Consider the following 23,536-nt stretch of genomic DNA (forward strand, 5'->3'; position numbering starts at 1 on the left):
CAGATTAATTTTTCAATACATTAATCAATACATGATGCGCTTCCACAACAACCAACATAATTATTAGATTCAAATGAAGTACATTATTCAAGTTTACATTAACTTTGGATAATAACACGGGAGAAATGACCGGAAGCACTCTCTTTTCCTCTCTCCCTCTCTCCCTCTCTCCCTCTCTCTCTCTCCTGACAGCCTGTCAGTATCTCATGCAGCTCACTGATCCAGTAATGAGTGACCCGACAGTGAAGAATAAATATATGTATAACTAGTTTAGCTTGTTCCAGAGGTAGATCAAATAGCTAAGTGTGTTAGGTCTAACTCTTAATGTGTGTTCTGCTCCGCTCACCGGTCCGTCACAGCGGGTGGAGCTGCAGGATTTCTGCTTCACACACACACGTTGCATACCGCTATTTTACTGTCTTTTTCGGACACCTTAAAATACTGCCAGACCGGTGAAGCCATCTTGGCGAGCTTGTTTTGCCGCGCACAGAGAAAAGTGTCATGTATTTTACGTCATTTTACGGCCCGATTGGCCGTTATAGAGAGCACCGATCGATCGGCCGAGAGTGAATATCGGCCGATAACGATCGGCGGCCGATCGATCAGAGCATCCCTACTTTAAATATTCATTCCTTTTTTACAATGGTGCAATCCTGGTGGAAAACTCCCACAAAAATAACTCTTGTCAGTACAGCATCATTTATACAATGCTAAAGGAAAAATGTACAGCATTGCATACTAATAATAATAATAATAATAATGATAGATTACATTTGTATAGCGCCTTCCAAGGGACCCAAGGCCGCTTTACATGGTAAACAAACAAACAAAAGGGGCAAATAATAATGTACTATACTCAAATAATTAATTTTTTCCTTGTTGTCTTCTCCCAGCCGGTGGCCAGCCGGCTCCTCCCCGCACCTGGGATGGTGCCATGTGACAGAGCGGCCGTGGAGCCATAACCCCCCCCCCACCCCAGGACCACTGCTCCATCATCTCCGGCCCTCCACTGACTCCCCTTCCTCACCTTTATCCTCACTCTGAGCCCTGGACCAGGCCGACCACAGCCTCACACATGACTCAGACACTGGAGCCCTAGATCAAGTAAGTGGAGTATTAATGCAATCTCTGTTAAAGGTCCCCTATTGTACTGTTTTTCATCAATATATCACAGGTCTCAGATATATACAGAACATGTCTCTGATTGGCTGAAACACCAAACAGATCATTGCAGCATCCCATAATCCCCTCTGTTTCAGCCCTGTTTCAAAAGTGCTGATTCTCTGTCTGTTACTTTAGATGAAAATAAGGAGCCCCTCCCCACGCCCCTCTGAGAGACATTTGGTTAAAAAGAACACAATGGTGCTCTAGGAGGAGATTCAGGTGATAAGGGGGGGGGGGTTACCTTGGTTGGTGATTGGCTAATGGTTACACAAGACAAAACATCGTTATGACATCATAAAGTGGCCAAAATCTGATCAGCTCATTTTCAGACAGGTTTTTATAGAAATGGATCAGGACAAAAAGAGAGAGAATCTTTGTTCCTGAAACTTTCAGAGTCTCTTTACACAGAGGGGACACATGTTGATGAAGAAGAGACATGAAGAAGAGGGGACACATGTTGATGAAGAAGAGACATGAAGAAGAGGGGACACATGTTGATGTAGAAGAGACATGAAGAAGAGGGGACACATGTTGATGTAGAAGAGACATGAAGAAGAGGGGACACATGTTGATGTAGAAGAGACATGAAGAAGAGGGGACACATGTTGATGTAGATGAGACATGAAGAAGAGGGGACACATGTTGATGTAGAAGAGACATGAAGAAGAGGGGACACATGTTGATGTAGAAGAGACATGAAGAAGAGGGGACACATGTTGATGTAGAAGAGACATGAAGAAGAGGGGACACATGTTGATGTAGAAGAGACATGAAGAAGAGGGGACACATGTTGATGTAGAAGAGACATGAAGAAGAGGGGACACATGTTGATGTAGAAGAGACATGAAGAAGAGGGGACACATGTTGATGTAGAAGAGACATGGAGAAGAGGGGACACATGTTGATGTAGAAGAGACATGGAGAAGAGGGGACACATGTTGATGTAGAAGAGACATGAAGAAGAGGGGACACATGTTGATGTAGAAGAGACATGAAGAAGAGGGGACACATGTTGATGTAGAAGAGACATGAACAAGTGGATTTTGCATAATAGGTGACATGTGGATATTTATTATTATTATTTTTTGTGTTTTTGTATGTTATTATATATGTTGCATTGTTGGAGGAGCTCAGGTCAGAAGAATTTCATTGCCATTTCTACTCTGTAGCTTATGTGCATATGACAATAAAACCTTTGAATCTTGAATCTCTAGAGATGCACGATTCGGAAAAATAACTAATTTGCGATTATTTAGACAGAAATTGCGATGTGTTTTGCAATATAAGGGGGAGAACGATATCCACATTATATATGAAAATTATCAAGGTGTGACTTTGTACCATTCAAGGATTTGTGATTAACTCTGAAGATTATCAATTGTAGGGTGGAAGCTCCGCAATACTCTTCACATATTTTGCCTTTTCTAAATATTGCGCTTACTGCCATTTTGATATTGCACTAGTCCATATAGCGATTACGATACCATTTCGATTAACTTTGCATCACTGTGTGTACTCTGGCTTCTTGTCATTTAGAATATATTGTATGTTACTGTTTTATTATTCAACACTTGGTATTCCTAGAATAACCTTAGCATGTTACTTTATCAAGTTATTTGAACTGTGTGTACTAAACTCTTCGCTAAGGCTCAGGGCCATCTTTGTAGGATGATGGTAGTAGAGGTGAGCAGAGGTCAATATTTAAATATTCAGAGAAGTGAAGCGAGACAAAGGAGCTGGATATTTTTACTTTATTTATTGAGCTGAAAATGAGCCGTGGACTTAATGTGCTCGTTTGCTAATGGAGCTGAATCTAACGATTATTCTGATCTATTATTCTGTCAATACATTTTCTGATTAAAGTTAGGGTAGGTAATTCACTTCAGAGACACTTTTTGTTATATTCCATGGGATGCTCTTAACATCCCGATAGCAATGAATAAATTAAATGCTTTGACAATAAATACATTTCATCTGTGGAAGCCGTGGTGCTAGGGCTGTGCGATTATGGCAAAAATCATAATCACGATTATTTTGGTCAATAATTGATATCACGATTATTAAAAACGATTATCCATTTACTTTGAAAACATCCATATATTGAAAAAAAAAATGTGAACAGTATGTTTTTAACAATTGATTCAACAGAATATTTTTTTTTAATAAAAATAATAATCGTTTTATTTCGATTACATTGTTTTCGTAATCGTTGCAAGCCAAAATCGTAATCGAGATTAAAATACGATTAATTGCACAGCCCTACGTGGCGCTGTAAAAAGCACGACCAATCATCTGAGCCGGCCCGGCTAAAATAACTGGATGGCCTACCTGCCTGTCAGCCTTCCATCTCGTGCACAAACTTATCTCGTGCCCTCATTGGTCATGTGTGCGTTTGTGTGTGTTGGAGGAGGGGCTCTGTAAGGAAGTCTGAAGGAAGGGGCAGATTTTCTTCGGCTGCGTACTTTCAAATTCTAGCGCACTTGAGCTGGTTTCTCCATTCTTACCTACCCTACCTTTAATCGTCGAGAGACTACAAATAGTGTGAAAAACAGCAGATAACTTAATGAATAGTTTTTTTATATCAACAATGCAAAACACAATGATTAATGTAGAAATAATAATGGAAATCTTTACATTGGCTTAAACAAGAACATATTTTGTATTTTTCTTGACAAATTAATCTTGGATTAGATTCATTTACTTCAACCGTTCAACTAATCAGTTAATTGCTTTTTTTGCCATCAGTCTTAGCAATCATTTCCATAATGATAAATCCAAATTGCAGCCTATCGGAGGTGAAGATTTTACCGACTACAAGCACGTAAATCAGTGTGAGGAGATCCATAAAAAGACAACAGCATAATAGTTGAAATGGCATAATATCTGTTCAGTTGTTTTGATATGAGGGATTTTGAAGTATTGTTCGTTTTACTAACATAGGGTGTTCAATTGTGTCTATTATTCTTGCTATATAAGAGCAGATTAAAAGCCCCTAGGTGAAAAATAATTGGAAGTTTGTCTAATCAAGTATTTCATAGTCTGTAAATTGTATTTTGTGGAGAGCCATTTCTGCACTTTGCACTTTTGTCCACAAACATGTCTCTGAACATCCCATCATGTCTGAATTCAACCAGTTTTCTCGAGTTGAAATGAGGACACAAACACCCACGCTCACACTTAAAATTACGCCAGTGGACGTCAAATAAAGGCTGAATATTCATGATGAATTATCAGCCTGGCAGTGAGCGTGTTGAGATTTAAGATGGTCTGTGTAAAATGTGGAAGAGGCACTGAGAAAGTGGATATGCTTGTCTAAACACACTCGCATTGATGTAATAAAACATACATTTTCTCATATATTCAGGGGTGTTTTCCCTTTATTTTAAGGATTCACAAGGGATAATTCCCCCTCTTTGCATAAATATATATTTTTTTTACATTGAGGTCATGCATATTGAATAACTTATAAGGAACATTTTCTTTGTGTCTCATACTAGAGCTCACGTTTACCCGTTGTTACACACATGAGGAAATGGGCAGCCTTCACCCATACTGTGTGTGTGTGTGTGTGTGTGTGTGTGTGTGTGTGTGTGTGTGTGTGTGTGTGTGTGTGTGTGTGTGTGTGTGTGTGTGTGTGTGTGTGTGTGTGTGTGTGTGTGTGTGTGTGTGTGTGTGTGTGTGTGTGTGTGTGTGTGTGTGTGTGTGTGTGTGTGTGTGTGTGTGTGTGTGTGTGTGTGTGTGTGTGTGTGTGTGTGTTGTGTGTGTGTGTGTGTGTGTGTGTGTGTGTGTGTGTGTGTGTGTGTGTGTGTGTGTGTGTGTGTGTGTGTGTGTGTGTGTGTGTGTGTGTGTTTTCGCATTTATATAAATATAGAGACTGATACGACCATGTATAAATCCTCCATATTGATTTCGGTGTGTGTGTGGGGTCAAAGGATATTTCTTACTCTTGGTAAACATCCTGGTGGGACACAGATGGCGGGAAACAATGGGCTGGATCTTAGCAGAGTTTTTATTTGACAAGCAGGGACTCTTTAAGTCCGACACCGGTGTTTTTTGCATGTTTTCAAATTATATATATATACCTTCAATCCCCCCTGACCTATTTACAAAATGGTTCGTTTCCTGTTTATTTCACAGTAGGAACATCTACTTGGGTAGAGGTAATCTATTACTGAGAAGAGTATGTTTAGAGAAGAATTTTTGTCCGCCAACTAATCTATATTTTCTTAATGCACAAATGCCAAAATAATCAAAGGTTACAGCTTTTAAGATGTCCATGATACCTGTGTTTTGTTAGGTTTGTTTTATGACTGTAAAGGTTTTGGACAGTCGGTCAGACAACAAGACTTTCTAAAATGACACATTTGGACTTTGCAGTTATTTTCATAATGTTTCATCTTCGCAGTAGTTTACAAATGCCTAATTTTTCCATTTCAGTCTCTGAAACGTAAGAACATGCTGCTGGTCTTTGCCTTATGATTTAGAAACATTTCCTATAGGTTTTTATTGATTGGGTACAATTTGAAGATGTGAATGTGGGAATTGCAGTTGTCGTTTTTCATTGTTTTTTCCTGACATTGTATAGAACAAATGGTCAATTAATCAAATATTTAATCAGTATATGAATCAATAATTCTACAGTTGGTTTGTAGCTCTGATTGTGATTGTGATTTTCCTTTTTTATGCATTACTCAAGAAAAATAACAGAACTACTGATATCGAAAAGAGTGTTGTCTCTTTGTCAGTGCTATTGCGTGCAAACTTAAAGGTCACCTATCATGCTATTTTTAGGCAATAGCATAGGTCTCAGATATATAAAAATATATAAAAAACATGTCTATGAAGTGTTTTGCTCAAAATACCAAACAGATCACCCATTCTAGCCATGCCTCATATCCCTCTATTTCACTTCCTGTTTCAAAAGTGCTGATTTGGGGTATTATGCTTTATGTATAAAAGACATAAAAAAGTGCATTTTGCATGATAGGTCCCCTTTAAGAATTAGTCAGCTCTAAATATTAACATAATATTAACATAATATTAACATACAAGACACGTTGAGGTGATGCAGATGTAAAACCATTACAGTGACTAACAGCTGTTTGAAATGCTGTTGACGTGAGAGCGTTGAGGTTTCATGCATAAAATGTGCTTTCACAATATTCCCTGGTGGATTAGGTGGTTATTTAATTAAGGTTAATTGGTTTATTTGGTTGGTTGTTGTTTGTTTGGTATTGTAGTTTACCAGATTAGAATTAGAGAGTATTAGAGAGTAACCTTTCTGTCCATACAGCAGTGTGTGTGTCCATCAAATAACATTTAAAAACACACGGTAATCTCATGGTTTCAATTGTATGTTTGAGCAGTAGGGGAGTTTTTTTTAGATTGTCATACACAGAAGTGGAAAATGTAACTCCATCTCTGGTGTCCTGCTTTTCTAAGAAACAATACAAGAGCAGTTAAATAATTGATAACTGTCTGCATTTTAACTTTATTGTAAACCCTGTTTTACTCAGAAACTCAAAACAAACCCAGTTACGTCTCAGCAAGCCCTCTGTAAATGCAATGAGATTCATTTGGTTTGGATAATTTATGCATGCAGAAAACTCACAATTTATAGGGAGTGAATTATTGCAGCAGTCTTTAAAACAAAGCAAATTAAATCTGTTTAAAACTGAAGGTTGTGAGATGTTTCTGATATTGTATGGAGGCCTTCTTGCAAATAACCCGCTATTAATGTGATAAGAAACATCATTGACAACATTTCATTAAAGAATGTTACTGATTTTAAGATTTGTTGAGAAACATGAAGTGACCCAAGTTATGCAAGTTGAATTAATATAGTAATATGACAATATTTGTGTCATTCTTAAGGATTTAATTCGGATAAAACTGATCCTAAATGTGACTTTATGTGGATGCATCACGCTGACTCAATAGGAGAAATGTCCTCAGCAGGACGTGCATGCTGCTTCAACACGAACAATAATGATAATTTGATCTTATCATACATGATGTTACCTTTTCATATAATAAATATAATAATACATATATTCCAGGAGTGAGTGGGTGCACTGATGCTCTGAAGCCGTATACATTGTGTTAGTATATAAAGAGGGAGGGCCTCAGCAGCAGTGACTGAGCAGCTTCTGATGGGCCGTACCAACTCAGAGAGCAGGGGGGGGGGGGTGGGGGCAGGGCTGTGTGCACGAGCAGTGTAAGGATCATGTGTGGAAAATTAATTAATTGTTGTTTTGCCTTTGTTGACATTAAACATTAATGCAAGTCACAGCATTAATATACATGTATGTATTAAACGGGGTGAGACAGCATCAACACTTTTATTTCTGTAAATAAAATGTATTAATCTTATTTCACAGAAGGATGCAACAAAGACATTAATAAAAAATGATGTTTTTTTAACTGAGTTTTAGCCACTTTGTTTGGTGACAATTAGTCCAAAATAAATATATATCATACATTTTGAAAACATAGACACATTCAATACTGAGAAAGTCATGAAAATTCTATTAAAAAATATAATATAATTTGTTGTGACAGTGGAAAAAATAACCAATATTGTATCTTGAGTTTTTTTTTTTAAATGCCCATAAAACACATGTTCAAACACATCTTGCAACTGAAACAATAAAAACAATTACATTTAATAAATATATATTATAATTTAATTTATAATATAATTTAACAAAAAAACACGACTAATCCCTAGAATTTCTACCATTTCGTTTCCATCTGTACCAATATATGTACTCTGGGAATTGGACCAGTAAATATTCCACATTCATCTCCAGACTGAAATACTGTATCTTCTAAATAAAAAAGCCTAAATAAATAAAATGGAAGGTAGTGAAAGTGTGGATATAGACTAGGTAGCTCTAATTACTAATAATGATAATCAACGTTATGTCAGTCTCGCCTTTCTTCCCCCATTTCCTTTCTTTCCTGGTAATCCTCCTCCCTTCTCTCTACCTGGTGGTCTCTTCCTCACTCCCCCCCCCGCCCCCCGCAAGCCATACATTAAGGGTGTGTGTGTGTGCACGTGTGTGTGTATCAGTATAGCGTGTGGACTGAGAAAAACCGAGGGGCGGAGAAAAGAAAAAAGACAACCGTAAAGATATTTGGATGCCAGGCGGTTGTTATGGAGAGCCACTGGAGGAATTTGGCTTCCTCTTTGGAGAATGAAGGCTCGGTCCTCCACCGTACGTCACATAGAGTAGGTAGAAGGGGGGGGGGGGGGTTGCTATTTATTTGTAATATAAATGTGTTATTAATTCTTGAGGGATTCGTTAATTACAGGCGCAATGATGGTTGAAAGGATCTTTTTGTTCTTACTTCCATACTTCCATCCGATTGTTAATTTAAAGTGGACCTATGATGCTATATTTGAATAATATAGTGTAGGACCATACCTATATAAGGCATATTTATACTTTTTTTTTTTTCAAAATACCAAACAGATCATGCATTTTAGCCATGCCTCATTTCGCTCAATTTGACATTTTTTAGCTCTGGATTTGCAAGGGCTGATTCAGTGAGAACAGCACCACCTACAGGCCTGGCATATGTACTACAGCGTCTCCAGCGCTTTCGAACGGCAATGGCCGTGGCTGTCTCCTCCTGATTGGTGGAGTTGGCCCAATAGCCGTAGCGCCACCGTCCTGACGTCAGGACAGTGTTCAAATCTGGATCAGTTTTTATCAGATCCGTTGCAGCCCCTTTTTTTAGAGATTTGGGTATGGAGGAAAATAGAGAGGGTTGTGTTTTCTGACACTTGGTGAGTTCCCTGGAACACCGGGGACACATATTCATGTATAAAAGACGTACAAAAGTGCATTTTGCATGATAGGTCCCCTTTAATGAGATGAGTTGTTTTGTTTGTTTATGTGTGTTGTGTTCATGCGGCTATAGTGTGTGGACATGTGAGTTTGACTGTACGTGTGGAGCCCTGGAAAAATAGTGAAATTAAGAAACGTGATGCTGACCTGGTCTACAGGTGTGTGGAATATTTGTATGTCCAGGTTTGTATGTGTGGAGATGTGTTTGAGGCTTATAAGTCACATTTCACTTTAACAGGACGTTAGGGATGCACGATTTGAAATTAGTAATTATTTTTCTATTGGCTAGTGCTCCAACACATTGTACGTGATAGGCTAAGGGGCGGGACATCTCTAAGAGGTTGACCAATCACAACAGAGCCGGCCAGCTGACCAATCAGAGCAGACTGGTTTCAGACAGAGGGTGAAAAGAGGTGCTGCAGCACAGGCAGTATGAGAAAAATAAAGAGCTTTTTGAACATTAAAGCATGGAGACATGTCCCAGTAGAGACACTACATACTGATATGAACCTGGAAATGAGCAGAACAGGTCCTCTTTAATCAATGTTTGATGAGATACATGAGAGAGAGCTGCAGACTGTTCACATTATTAGCATCAGTTGCTATATTGTGACTCATTGCACTGCAGGACTCCTACTATTACTCAGTTTAGTTCACCCCATCATGTATGCTCTTAATTTCTAATACAGCATAATTGGAAGGAAGTATGATGAAGCCTAAAGCCTCGATGGTAAATGCTCTCCAGGTGGGAGGAAGTGTTTTTACAATAGAGGGTAATCCCATTAATATAATGATGGATGTTGAGAGGCTTGTTGTGCTCGGCTAACGAGTTTATCGAGCGTACTTAATCCATCCAGTGTTTCTTCACTGCGTATCGGAACATTGTTTGGCATGTTTTCACAGCATGAAGCCGCAGCGAGAGCATGTGCATGAGTTTAGATTTATAAATAAAATATAATTTCCTGGTACATCATGATAAGCACTGTGTGTTGTTCTCTCTTCCATCAATAAACTGTTCCTGTGTTGACAGAAGTACACAGGCATGATTAAGACTCGTCAACATGATAAATGAACAGCGTTATGATGGCAAGGTCATCCTGGAAACTTACAGTCTCTCATCCACGTTGACAACTGCTGTCATATTTACTTTATAGCTGTACAAATAATTACAAAGATTACTGAGCCAGGGTTCCCATGTATCCTCAAAAAGTCAGAAAAGGCCATACACATCAGAGTTCCCGTTAGCCGGTAATTACCGGACAATGACCGGTAAAATATGCTGAAGTCCGGCAAATCTAAATCTCTCCGGTCAAAATGTCCGGTCAAAATAATTTTCCCTTAGCGCAATACCGCATCAGTTGCGCCACTTATGTGACAGACAAGAATAGTATGTGACAGACAAAAGAGTATGTGACAGACAAAAATTGTCAATTCTAATGTCTAACACTTAATGTGGAGAAAGAGATGTCCTGTATGGGTTGATTGTGCGTTGATCTGTTGGTAATGCCTCGGGGTTCCGGTGGGCATGTAAACAAATGCATAATGCTGCGCTATACTTTGTGGCCTCATCCGGTTGCATAGCGACGCTTATTGTTTAGGTGTCTTTTAACAAGCAGGTAGTCATATCATTAGCTAGAACTAGCTAGATCTGATCGATATGGACATAAATGCGAGTAAAGTCTAATCTGACAGGAGAGAGAGATCGGCTGCTGCTGACGAGTCGACACGCAGCTCTGCATGATCCCCTGCAGCGGCGAGCAGAGCAAAACACACTTCAGGTTAGAAAATCACACGTAGCTATTTTAATTACCTCTCAAACTACCTAAACTAGTTATAGATATGTTTAGTTTTACTGTCGGGTCACTCATTACTGGATCCGCGAGCTGCATGATACTGACGGGCTGTCAGGAGAAGGAGAGAGCGCTCCGTTTATTATTCCCGCGTTTTTGTAAATTACTGTACACTTTTGAATAATGTAGTTAATCTACTATAATTAGTTTGTTTAATGTCGAATCATATCAATTTGTTTTAAAGCTCAATAAATAACAAAGAAGACCTTTAACCGGCACTTATCTAATTTTGTCCGGAAGATTTCAACTTTAACGGACATGTTGACCGGCAAAAAAATATTCTAACGGGAACTCTGATACACATATTTAATCTAAGAGTAAGGCCTTATTTGGTATTAAAATGTCATAAATCTATCTTTCAAAGATATGAAAAAGACAAGGACAGTAGGATTTTATTAACGCAAGTCCAGGAAACTCCGCAAAGCACCTCTTAAAATACTGCTTTACAGTCTACATTTTAAATATATGATTACAATATGCAGTATTTTATTTACTTCCACTAGTCTTTACTAACTGTACTCTTAAGGTCCTTACACACCAAGCCGATTTTCCATGTCGATCGATGTCTGGCCGTCGATGAGCGTCCTGTCGCCCCACTCAAATTGGTGTGTCCTGCACCGTTGTGTCTTTTCAGCCGTGGCGACACCTTCACCTAAATAAATCACTCTGATTGGCTGTTCAGCTTAGCGAATCAGTGCATGAGAAGCGAAACGGAAGTGAGGGACCCAAACAAACGATTAAGAAGGCAAATCTGAGATTTCATTTAACTCCAGCTCTCGACACAGGTTCGGGAAAGCCCCATGAGCTTCTCGCTGTAGAGTGAAAATGGAACGCACACGCTATTTGTTTGTTTATATCACGCAGTCTGTTCTTCTCTCGGTGTATCACGCAGGCTGTCTTCCGGTTGTTGCCTTTTTTGAATGATGAATACACACTTCCGCCGCCTGCTGGTAAGGAGAGTTATTGCCACTCACGCATGCGCAGTTCGTACGTGCTACTTGGCCGTCGGCTGAAGTCTTTGCGGTGTGTTCCAGTGCGACTGTTGGCCAAGGCGCCGAGACGTGAGGCGACGTTCCACCTGGACGTGTTCTTTGGTGTCAGTTTGGTGTGTAAGAGGCTTTAGACCTCACAGCTGCCTTTTGATACGATTAACCACTCCATCCTTATCTCTCGTCTAGAGCACTGTGTGGGTTTCAGGGGCACTGCCTTAGAGTGGTTCAGGTCCTATTTGTCCCAGAGATCTTTCTCTGTTAGACTTGGTGAATTTGCATCTTCTTCTGCCCCCCTATCCTGTGGAGTTCCCCAAGGTTCTATTTTGGGGCCCATTTTATTTATACCTTCTCCCCCTTGGACTAATTTTTAGAAAACATGGCGTCTCCTACCACCTTTATGCGGACGACTCCCAAATATACCTACCCCTGAAAAAAAGACACCAGCTCTCTGATGCCCCTGGTTGACTGTCTTAATGACATAAAGGCCTGGATGGCGCTAAACTTTTTAAATATAAATGAGAGCAAAACAGAGGTCATTGTGTTTGGACCAAATGGTGATGTCCCTTCCATTGACCTGTATGCAAAACCCATGGTCACAAATCTGGGCGTCAAAATCGACAGTGCTTTTAAATGAGATAAACAGATAAACTCTGTGGTTAAGTCCAGTTTTTATCACCTGAGGCTTCTGTCCAAAATTAAACCGGTTTTATCCTTTTTAGACTTTCAGCGTGTTATTCATGCCTTTGTTTCTACGCGTCTAGATTATTATAATGCACTTTATGCCGGCCTAAACCAGACCTCGCTGGCACGCCTGCAGCTGGTACAAAACGCTGCGGCTCGGCTGCTTACAGGAACACGCAAGCATGAGCACATCACACCAATCCTTATTTTCATCTAAAGTAACAGACAGAGGATCAGCACTTTGGAAACAGGGCTGAAACAGAGGGGATTATGGGATGCTGCAATGATCTGTTTGGTGTTTGGAGCCAATCACTTCAGAGACTTGTTTTGTATATATCTGAGACCTGTAATATATTGATGAGAAACAGTATAATAGGTCCCCTTTAAATCTAAGAGTAAGGCCTTATTTGGTATTAATATAAGGTAAATGCCTTTATAGATGTAAGAGTACAGTAAGCAGGGTTCCCGCGGGGTCTTAAAAAGTCTTACATTTGATAATCAGAATTTAAGGCCTTAAAAAGGTCTTAAATATGATCAAAAAAATAAGAAAGGTCTTAAATATAATTTAGAAGGTCTTAAAAATGATCGGATTTGAAAGGTACTTCTGTGTTGCGATCACGTCGAAATGTGTTTTGGGGGAAATGTCCGGGCTGCAAAGTAACCAGTACGGTGAGAGCCTTTCAGTTCCCCCCAACAATTTGTATTGAAATAAATCAACATGGAACCAGTAATCACTAACTTTGTTTCCCCCGGCCCCTTATCGGAGAACACCCAGCTATTAACCTAGCAACCAAGCTTCAGCTAGCGGCAGTCAGAAACCTTGGTATCTTCAAATCTACTTATAAATAAATATGGGGAAGTGTAAGTTCAACCGTATTTGGTTGGAAAACATCGAATTTAGTGCTTGGTTGAAACCAGTGGAGGGGAACGTGTTTGAAGCCCGCTGCACCTTTTGCAAACAAAATTAGCGTTTGTTTTGCTAATGCAGCGTTAGCTCCCGCAACAACATCGGGGGACCTCCGGGCGACGTTTGGGTCTACGTCAACCCTAAAAGCGGAGGTGCTGTGGACGCTAAATACCGTAGCTAAACACCAATCATACAACAGCATGAAGGCAGCAGAGCTCTGAATATAGCTCTTGTCACACACACACACACACACACACACACACACACACACACACACACACACACACACACACACACACACACACACACACACACACACACACACACACACACACACACACATACACAGAGACACACACACGCTTACACAGTTCTGTGTTATTCTTATGTTCAGTCATCGTTCTTATGTTGAACATGAATACATTTACTTTCTAAGTCATTATGGGACGTATTTCTTCTTTCATAGCAATTTTCCTTCATACTTTCTTGCCGTGAAATAGGTCTTAAATTCTATTCAAAGTGATCTTAAAAGTCTTAAATTTGAGTTGGTGAAACCTGCAGGAACCCCGAGTAAGTTAACAATGTAAAGTGGAATTAAATACCCTCCATCTTATCTTATTGTATGCTGCATTGTTAGAGGAGCCTGAGATTTCAGATTTTCATTGCCAACAACTACACTGTAGCTATTGTGCTTATAACAATAAAGCCTTTGAATCTTGAATCATATGCTCACACATTTCAGGGAAATAAGTCATTTCCCTTGAACATAGCATAAATAATGTACTAATAAGTCGACTAATAGTGTGGTGGCGTTTTAATCCTAGTCTACATTTAATAGCCACCTCTGTCGGGGTTGTGGGTTTTTGACGCGCCTCTCTTTGTTTCCAAACAAATTTAGCGGAGATCGTTGTTGAATCAGATGAGCTTTATTCATTGGTCCAGGCGGCATAGAAACAGGAGGACACATTTCTTCGCTTCATAGTAAATACAAGTCACAAAAAGAACACGGTCAAAATACTTTTCCGCTTCCCCGTCTCACCACCATCAGCTGTGTCCTATTAACCTACCATATATAGGCATTTAGCCATGCACGTGATACTGACGCACATTTCATAACAAATAAGTGAGCCTTAAATTAATACATTTGAAACCATAGTGTGACTCACAAAAATACCTGATTAATTAAGTTGGGTCGTTTGAATCTAAATCCGTACGTTATTATTAAGCCTAACATTCAGACCATAATAACTAAATGAAAATGGCTCTCACTAATAGCTTGTTCTGATGCATCTGATTTCTCGGTAATAATTTGACGTACTCACAGTTTCAGCTGCTAACTCTAGCACAAGCTGAACTCAGCACACAGACACCAGGCTAATTTGTGTTTCCATTGGTTTGTAGCAGGGCTCTGATTTCTCCCTGAGCTGCGAGTTAGCTGCATAAGGAGGGCGGAGGAGGAGAGAGGGGGTTATTTGAGGTGAAATGTAAACACGGCTCGTCAGGAAGGATTAGCGTCCTGTGAGCAGCGGCCCAACACGCCCACAATGACTGCCTGTTTTTGTGCTTTTTTTTATTATCAGTGGATATAAAACGCTTCGTGTGGCTCTAGTTTGTTTGCATGTCATTGATTTACAGATTAAGTTACCAAAGCATTTAAATATTAAAGGTCCCCTATTATACTGTTTTTCATCAATATATTATAGGTCTCAGATATATACAGAACCTGTCTCTGATTGGCTGAAACACCAAACAGATCATTGCAGCATCCCATAATCCCCTCTGTTTCAGCCCTGTTTCAAAAGTGCTGATTCTCTGTCTGTTACTTTAGATGAAAATAAGGAGCCCCTCCCCACGCCCCTCTGAGAGAGACTTGGTTACAAAGAACTCAATGGTGCTCTAGGAGGAGATTCAGGTGATAAGGTGGGGGGGGGGGGGTTACCTTGGTTGGTGATTGGCTAATGGTTACACAAGCCAAAACATAGTTATGACATCATAAAGTGGCCAAAATCTGATCAGCTCATTTTCAGACAGGTTTTTATAGAAATGGATCAGGACAAAAAGAGAGAGAATCTTTGTTCCTGAAACTTTCAGAGTCTCTTTCCACAGAGGGGACACATGTTGATGTAGAAGAGACATGAAGAAGAGGGGACACGTGTTGATGTAGAAGAGACATGAAGAAGAGGGGACACATGTTGATGTAGAAGAGACATGAAGAAGAGGGGACACATGTTGATGTAGAAGAGACATGAAGAAGAGGGGACACATGTTGATGTAGAAGAGACATGGAGAAGAGGGGACACATGTTGATGTAGAAGAGACATGAAGAAGAGGGGACACATGTTGATGAAGAAGAGACATGAAGAAGAGGGGACACATGTTGATGTAGAAGAGACATGAAGAAGAGGGGACACATGTTGATGTAGAAGAGACATGAAGAAGAGGGGACACATGTTGATGTAGAAGAGACATGAAGAAGAGGGGACACATGTTGATGTAGAAGAGACATGAAGAAGAGGGGACACATGTTGATGTAGAAGAGACATGAAGAAGAGGGGACACATGTTGATGAAGAAGAGACATGAAGAAGAGGGGACACATGTTGATGTAGAAGAGACATGGAGAAGAGGGGACACATGTTGATGTAGAAGAGACATGAAGAAGAGGGGACACATGTTGATGTAGAAGAGACATGAAGAAGAGGGGACACATGTTGATGTAGAAGAGACATGAAGAAGAGGGGACACATGTTGATGTAGAAGAGACATGAAGAAGTGGATTTTGCATAATAGGTCCCCTTTAAGAGACTCGAGACCATCCTGATGTGTACAGTTCAACAGAATACATCTTTCAGGTTATTAATCTACCTAAAATTCATTTAGTAATTTAATTTAGTCAAAAACAGGTTAGTTATGACACCTGTCAGCCTTTACAGTTTGCAAAACATGACAGACATTGTTATCCTTTGTTGCTTTTCGCTGATTTCCGTGTGCATCTGGCTTAATAAGATGCTCCTAAATTCAATTTGTGATGCCATTTACAGTAAAGGGTTTTTATTTCAATATTGGGGCTTAATGAATCGCTGGTGTGCTTCATCAAATGTTGCAGCATTTCCTGTTTCCATGGTTTTCCTCCCATTGCAGTGAGAGTGACAGAGAGGAAAGGTGCAGGCTGTCTTTGTAGATAAATAACCGGCACGGGTCCATTTGGAGGAAAGATACAAAATATTAGGGAGGCTTTAATACAATTCTACAATCCACACACTTCAATAAAGCTCTAGGGTGAATTCAGCACCAACAGAAGGGTTGTTGCTGAGCTGCAGACTGTGCATCCAAATACTAGGGATGCTCCGATCGATCGGCCGCCGATCATTATCGGCCGATATTCACTCTTAATAGTTCGATCGGTGCTCTCTATAAAGGCCGATCAGGAGAGCCGATCAGATTATGCAAAATACATGACACTTTTCTCTGTGCGCGGGAAAACAAGCTCGCCAAGATGGCTTCACCAGTCTGGCAGTTTTTTAAGGTGTCCTAAAAAGACAATAAAATAGCGGTATGCAACGTGTGTGAAGCAGAAAGAGAGAGAGATCATGATCAGCTGAGGGAGACACGCAGCTCTACCGGATCACAGTCGCAGCTCCGCCCGCTGCCTGTGACGGACCGGTGAGCAAAACACACACCTCAAGTTAGAACTAACACACTTAGCTATTTTATCTACATCTGGAACAAGCTAAACTAGTTATAAATATATTTATTCTTCACTGTCGGGTCACTCATTACTGGATCAGTGAGCTGCATGAGATACTGACGGGCTGTCAGAGGAGGGAGAGAGGGAGAGAAGGAGAGAGAGAGGGAGAGAGGGAGAGAAGGAGAGAGAGAGAGAGAGAGGGAGAGAGGCTCCGTTTATTTCTCCGTTGTTATTATCCAAAGTTAATGTAAACTTTTGAATAATGTACTTCATCTAGCCTACTATAAGTAGTTTGTTTGAATCTAATAATGATGTTGTTTAATTTGAACTTTTCGATCCGTTACGATTATAACTGAAGCAATATAAAAAAGAGCCCCATTAACTGAGTTTTAAACATCAGCATATATTACCGGTCATAGTCCAGTAATTACCGGCTAACGGAAACTCTGCTACTCAATTCACAAAACAACACTTTAAATGGAAGATCCCCGTAGCCCCCACCCACCATGTGATCGGATCGGCGATTGGTATCGGCCGATTCTGATTCTGGTGATCGGCCCCAAAAACCCTGATCGGAGCATCCCTACCAAATACCAAACTTAATTTAAATGTAATGCATATATAAATACATTTAAATTATTGTAATGTTAAGTAAATACTGTGGTTTGACATGAATACAAAATCCACTTTACTTGTGATTTATTAAACATGTCATATTCATTTTAATGCTGACTTTCTTTAACAATGTTTTTTCTGCTAACTTAGGGAGTAGTGATGCACTAACTTGATGTATTTTACAAATATATAGATCATAAATTGTACACAAAAGAGTATAAATGCAAACTGTCTATGAGTACTGCAGGAATGATTATGTTATTAGTGTACTTCTCCCCAAAACATTTGTTGTAGTTATTTAAACAGCCACTAAAAGCCTAAAAAACCACACATTTTCATAAAATGTTACATGACTAATTGTCCTTTTTTTCTTAGTTATGTCAATGCTTCTTTGTAGCTGCAGTTATACAATACTAAAGTGTCTTTGTTCATCTATGTTCACATTTAAAAAATATATAGTTTTCCATGGAATCAACAGTTTATCACGCCTTTTTGATGTGTGAATTTGGTCATCCACACCACAGGCATGGTGCCGGACAATAAAATGTATTATAATTGTATGTATGTCAGTGAAAGCTGTTGCATAATTGTTTGTGTAAACCAAACCCTATCATTTAAGGTATCCAAATAATAATAACTATCTATTACTGGAGTTTGTTGGCTAGAGTAGCCACTTGTGTTTGCAGGTTTTACACTACTACCTGTCCTGCTAACATTAAAGAAAGTGTGTTGTTTACGGTGCACACTTTCTGTTATTGACCTTTCCTCTCTTTGCCATGTGTTCCTAAAATGTATTACAAATATTATAATTGTATGTACGTCAGTAAAAGCTGATTGTGTGTGCAAACCAAGATATCCAGATATTAATAACTTTATATTACTGGAGTTTGTTGGCTAGAGTAGCCACTTGTGTTTGCAGGTTTTAGTAAAAGCTACACTACTACCTGTCCTGATAACGTTAAAGAAAGTGTGTTTTCCATGGTGCACACCTTCTGTTATTGACCTTTCCTCTCTTTTCCATGTGTTCCTCCTCTACAGGTCAGTTAAAGCTGAAAATGAGTGCAGTCGGGGAAAACCCCCTGGACCCTGCCGCGTCAGAGTCACGCAAGAGGAAGGGCTCGCCATGCGACACGTCGGGGGAAAGGTACCGACATGTGTTTCTGTTCTGTGTGGAGCATTATATTACCAGCGTTACATAACCAGGCATAATCTGCAAAACAACAAGTATCAGAGTATCAGCTCCCGCTCGATTGGTTGTTGGACTTTTCTCCTTCCTGCTTTGATGTGAAATGGGGATTTCTTGCACCAGGACTAAATGAAAAAAAGCCTTATTAATTGCCAAGTAGATCAGCTTCTGCCCTGCGCATTCACACGCCTGTGTGTTCTGGCCGGCCAATGCACTGACCTACTTTTGCTGTTGTCGTTGCACACACACACTCCCATACACACATTCCTGTTTCTCATGTTTACCACATACCTTACTGTAACTCGTCAGTTTCAAAGTGCAAGCAAACTGAAGAAGGAGTCTGACTAAAATCAACTGCAGATTTCTTTATGTTCTGTCTCTTGTTTACATATTTCAGAAACACATTACAGGCAGCTGGGTGAAAAACCACCGCACTGTTTCAGCACATTGTAATGTTAAAGTTTCCAACTCTGCTACTTTTTTCAAACAACAGGTAGTTTAAATCACCAAACTGTTGTGATCAGATGTTCAAATGTTTAATCTCTGATTTATTTTTAGTTGACGTTAAAGAACTGAACGTTAAAGGGGCCCTATTCTGCTCATTTTCAGCTTCCTATCAGTATGTAGTGTCTCTACTTTAAAGAGTCCTCTCCTGCTGATGTTCAGGTGTATATCAGTATGTAGTGTCTCTACTTTAAAGAGTCCTCTCCTGCTGATGTTCAGGTGTATATCAGTATGTAGTGTCTCTACTTTAAAGAGTGCTCTCCTGCTGATGTTCAGGTGTATATCAGTATGTAGTGTCTCTACTTTAAAGAGTCCTCTCCTGCTGATGTTCAGGTGTATATCAGTATGTAGTGTCTCTACTTTAAAGAGTCCTCTCCTGCTGATGTTCAGGTGTATATCAGTATGTAGTGTCTCTACTTTAAAGAGTCCTCTGCTGCTGATGTTCAGGTGTATATCAGTATGTAGTGTCTCTACTTTAAAGAGTCCTCTCCTGCTGATGTTCAGGTGTATATCAGTATTTAGTGTCTCTACTTTAAAGAGTCCTCTCCTGCTGATGTTCAGGTGTATATCAGTATGTAGTGTCTCTACTTTAAAGAGTCCTCTCCTGCTGATGTTCAGGTGTATATCAGTATGTAGTGTCTCTACTTTAAAGAGTCCTCTCCTGCTGATGTTCAGGTGTATATCTATATGTAGTGTCTCTACTTTAAAGAGTCCTCTCCTGCTGATGTTCAGGTGTATATCAGTATGTAGTGTCTCTACTTTAAAGAGTCCTCTCCTGCTGATGTTCAGGTGTATATCTGTATGTAGTGTCTCTACTTTAAAGAGTCCTCTCCTGCTGATGTTCAGGTGTATATCAGTATGTAGTGTCTCTACTTTAAAGAGTCCTCTCCTGCTGATGTTCAGGTGTATATCTGTATGTAGTGTCTCTACATGTCTCCATGCTTTAATGTTCAAAAAGCTCTTTATTTTTCTCATACTGCCTGTGCTGCAGCACCTCTTTTCACCCTCTGTCTGAAACCAGAGTCAAGTCTGCTCTGATTGGTTAGCTGGCTGGCTCTGTTGTGATTAGTCAACCACTTAGAGATTAGCCTCTTAGTATATCAAGCACAATGTGTTGGAGCGCTAGCCAATAGTGTTACATATATTGATGTCACTATGCAACTCATTGCGTGTGTGAAGCTCACCTCTGTATGTGTGTGTGTGTGTGTGTGTGTGTGTTATCTCCGCAGCGTGGAGAAGCGGAGGCGGGAGTTGGAGTGTCGCTACATCGAGGAGCTGGCGGAGCTGCTGTCGTCCAACATGAGCGACATTGCCAGCCTCAGCGCCAAGCCCGACAAGTGCCACATCCTCAAGAGCACCGTGGACCAAATCCAGCTGATGAAGCGGCGTGCGCTGGGTGAGGACACACATTTGAATACTTTATTTGGTTCCACAAATTATATTACATAAGACAGGGAATCAAATATATCTGGGCTAAGCAGCACAGAACACTTAGGGGAACACAGAGCATCTCCTTCTCCACACGGCTAAGCTGCCAATAATAGCTGAAACAGAGCAATATTTGGCAATTTGTTTGGCTTTTCTCTTTGACATTCCAGCAATTCTCAGACCAATCATGGTGCATTTATATACATGGCCAAGACTTCCGAATATGAGTATGCTATATCTACACTTGTACCCAAAGCTGGTTATCACATCGAGCAGTGGTTGGTATTTGATATACTTGTCCTGGAAAGTCTGGTCCATGTACAGGTCAAAGGCACTGCCTACTTCTAATATTAGCACCTCCCTGTGGTTGGTGTCAACAAAATCAGGTGTATTTGGGATGTTAGCAAAGACATGATTGGTAAAACCAAACCATTCTGGTAACACTCTAGTGTGCTTGTACATTGTGCGCACACACACACAACTTTGTAATAAAAGTGTATATTATGATGTTATATTCATTTAAATAGGAAAATATATATTTAAGAGAAGGTGTTTTACGAGTAAACCCCTCTCACCTCTACTAGAGACAAATATCTGATTCAAATCTCACATCTGGTTTTCTAAAATTCATGTTTTGAAAGTATATCTCTATTCAAAAATTTAGAATTTTTTAATTGCCAAAATATAAAACACCTCCTTATTGATTCTCAGAGAATTTCACTGTTTTTTTAATAAATAAACATTACGCCTAATGTGAGGTTTAATTATTGATTGCTCACAAGTCCATGAGCCCTATTCACACACTTTTTGAGAAACTGGTGAATTGTATTGAAATAAAATTGGTATTGTGATGTAATATTATCCGGCAGTGGCTCAGTCAGTAGGTGTTTGAACTGGGAGCTGTAGGGTCGCCGGTTCAAGTCCCCGACCAGACCTAAAATATGGAGTGTGGACTGCTACTTGGAGAGGTCCCAGTTCACCAAGTTCCCTGGGCGCTGTGCAATAGCTGCCCACTGCTCCTAGTACTAGACTCCTTGTACTAGGATGGGTTAAAAGCAGAGAACACATTTCACTGTGTGTGCTGTGTGACCATTACAGAGGGGTTCATCCCTCCCAATTCTAATTCTAATCATCGAAACAGATTGCTGTTTTCGTTGACTGACACTTTTTGTAGCTGTGATGATAAGTTTGATCATAATTATAGGCATAAATTAAGATTTGTTCAACATATTGGATCTCAGGAATTTTCTTATTTTGATAGCGTGTCAGTTAAAGCCGACCTCAGCTTCTCATCGACTTATATTTTGTTTCCTAAACTTGCTAAACTCTCCGACATGTTATAAATCGCTTTTTTCGGGGGGGGGGGGTAAGTAAGTAGTGATATTACAGGAAGTTTCCATGTCTGTGTATTCAGTTTCCTAACGTGTGTTTCCTTCCCCCTGACAGAGAAAGCAGCCCTTCTGTCTCCAGATGATGAGGTGCAGAAGAGCGACATCTCCTCCAGTAGCCAGGGTCTGGTGGAGAAAGAGGCCCTGGGGCCCATGCTGCTAGAGGTGAACATCACGTACACAATCATTTCTTCCTCCTCCTCCACCACTGCTGGGAGTTTTATTTCCGACTCACACAATCTGGTTTCTGGAGGAAATTCTTAAGAGAAACTGATAAATGAATCATGGACAAAGTTTGTCTTTTGTTATATTGAATAAAGTAATAAAGAAAGTCAATGGAGTGCCACAGTGACGCGTCCTAAAACCCGGAAGTGACTTAGCATTTTACCACTTCCGGTTCCTTCGCCAAAAAGCAATGCAATTTCTCCATAGGGTTTAGGAAAAGAGCTGGAAATAAGGTCTGTGGTTGAGACACATTTAAGAGACGGATCACGTTTTGTTCTACGACATTAAACACATCAGCAGTGACCCCACTGGTGATTTCTGAAGAGTTTACGTGTCTGAAAAACGATGGTTGTTAACAAGTGGCTGAATAGGACTACAGAAGTTGTGGAGGCCGTTGTACGTCATTACACCGAACACGTAAACACTCCCGCTAAGTTTGTTTGCCCTGTTCTGCTTGAAAGCAAGTACCTGCCTCCTGCTAACTGTTCAAACAAACGCTTCAACTTGTACCATTTAGAATCTGTAGTTTTGAATATGGATCTTAAAGTGGACCTATCATGCTATATTTGAATAATATAGTGTAGGACCATACCTATATAAGGCATATTTATACTTTTTTTTTTTTCAAAATACCAAACAGATCATGCATTTTAGCCATGCCTCATTTCGCTCAATTTGACATTTTTTAGATCTGTTTTAGCAAGGGCTGATTCTGTGAGAACAGCACCACCTACAGGCCTGGCATATGTACTACAAGCGTCTCCAGCGCTTTCTAACGGCAATGGCCGTGGCTGTCTCCTCCTGATTGGTGGAGTTGGCCCAATAGCCGTAGCGCCACAGTCCTGACGTCAGGACAGTGTTCAAATCTGGATCAGTTTTTATCAGATCCGTTGCAGCCCCTTTTTTAGAGATTTGGGTATGGAGGAAAATAGAGAGGGTTGTGTTTTCTGACACTTGGTGAGTTCCCTGGAACACCGGGGACACATATTCATGTATAAAAGACGTACAAAAGTGCATTTTGCATGATAGGTCCCCTTTAAGTTGGCGTGACGT

The 23,536-nt window shown here is 40.1% G+C and overlaps 1 protein-coding gene across 1 annotated transcript in view; it reads left to right on the plus strand.

The window, feature by feature from the left end:
• LOC117487634 (nuclear receptor coactivator 1-like) overlaps window positions 1-23,536 on the plus strand; it is a 44,362-nt gene that overhangs the window by 14,826 nt on the left and 6,000 nt on the right. Inside the window, exons 2-5 of the mRNA XM_034136267.1 lie at window positions 894-1,104; window positions 18,791-18,896; window positions 20,672-20,838; window positions 22,317-22,423. Coding sequence (XP_033992158.1) covers window positions 18,808-18,896; window positions 20,672-20,838; window positions 22,317-22,423 — 363 coding nt within the window. The 5' untranslated portion in view covers window positions 894-1,104; window positions 18,791-18,807. The remainder of the gene's footprint in view (window positions 1-893; window positions 1,105-18,790; window positions 18,897-20,671; window positions 20,839-22,316; window positions 22,424-23,536) is intronic.

Source organism: Trematomus bernacchii, unplaced genomic scaffold, assembly GCF_902827165.1.
Source record: "Trematomus bernacchii unplaced genomic scaffold, fTreBer1.1, whole genome shotgun sequence".
Classification (NCBI taxonomy): domain Eukaryota; kingdom Metazoa; phylum Chordata; class Actinopteri; order Perciformes; family Nototheniidae; genus Trematomus; species Trematomus bernacchii.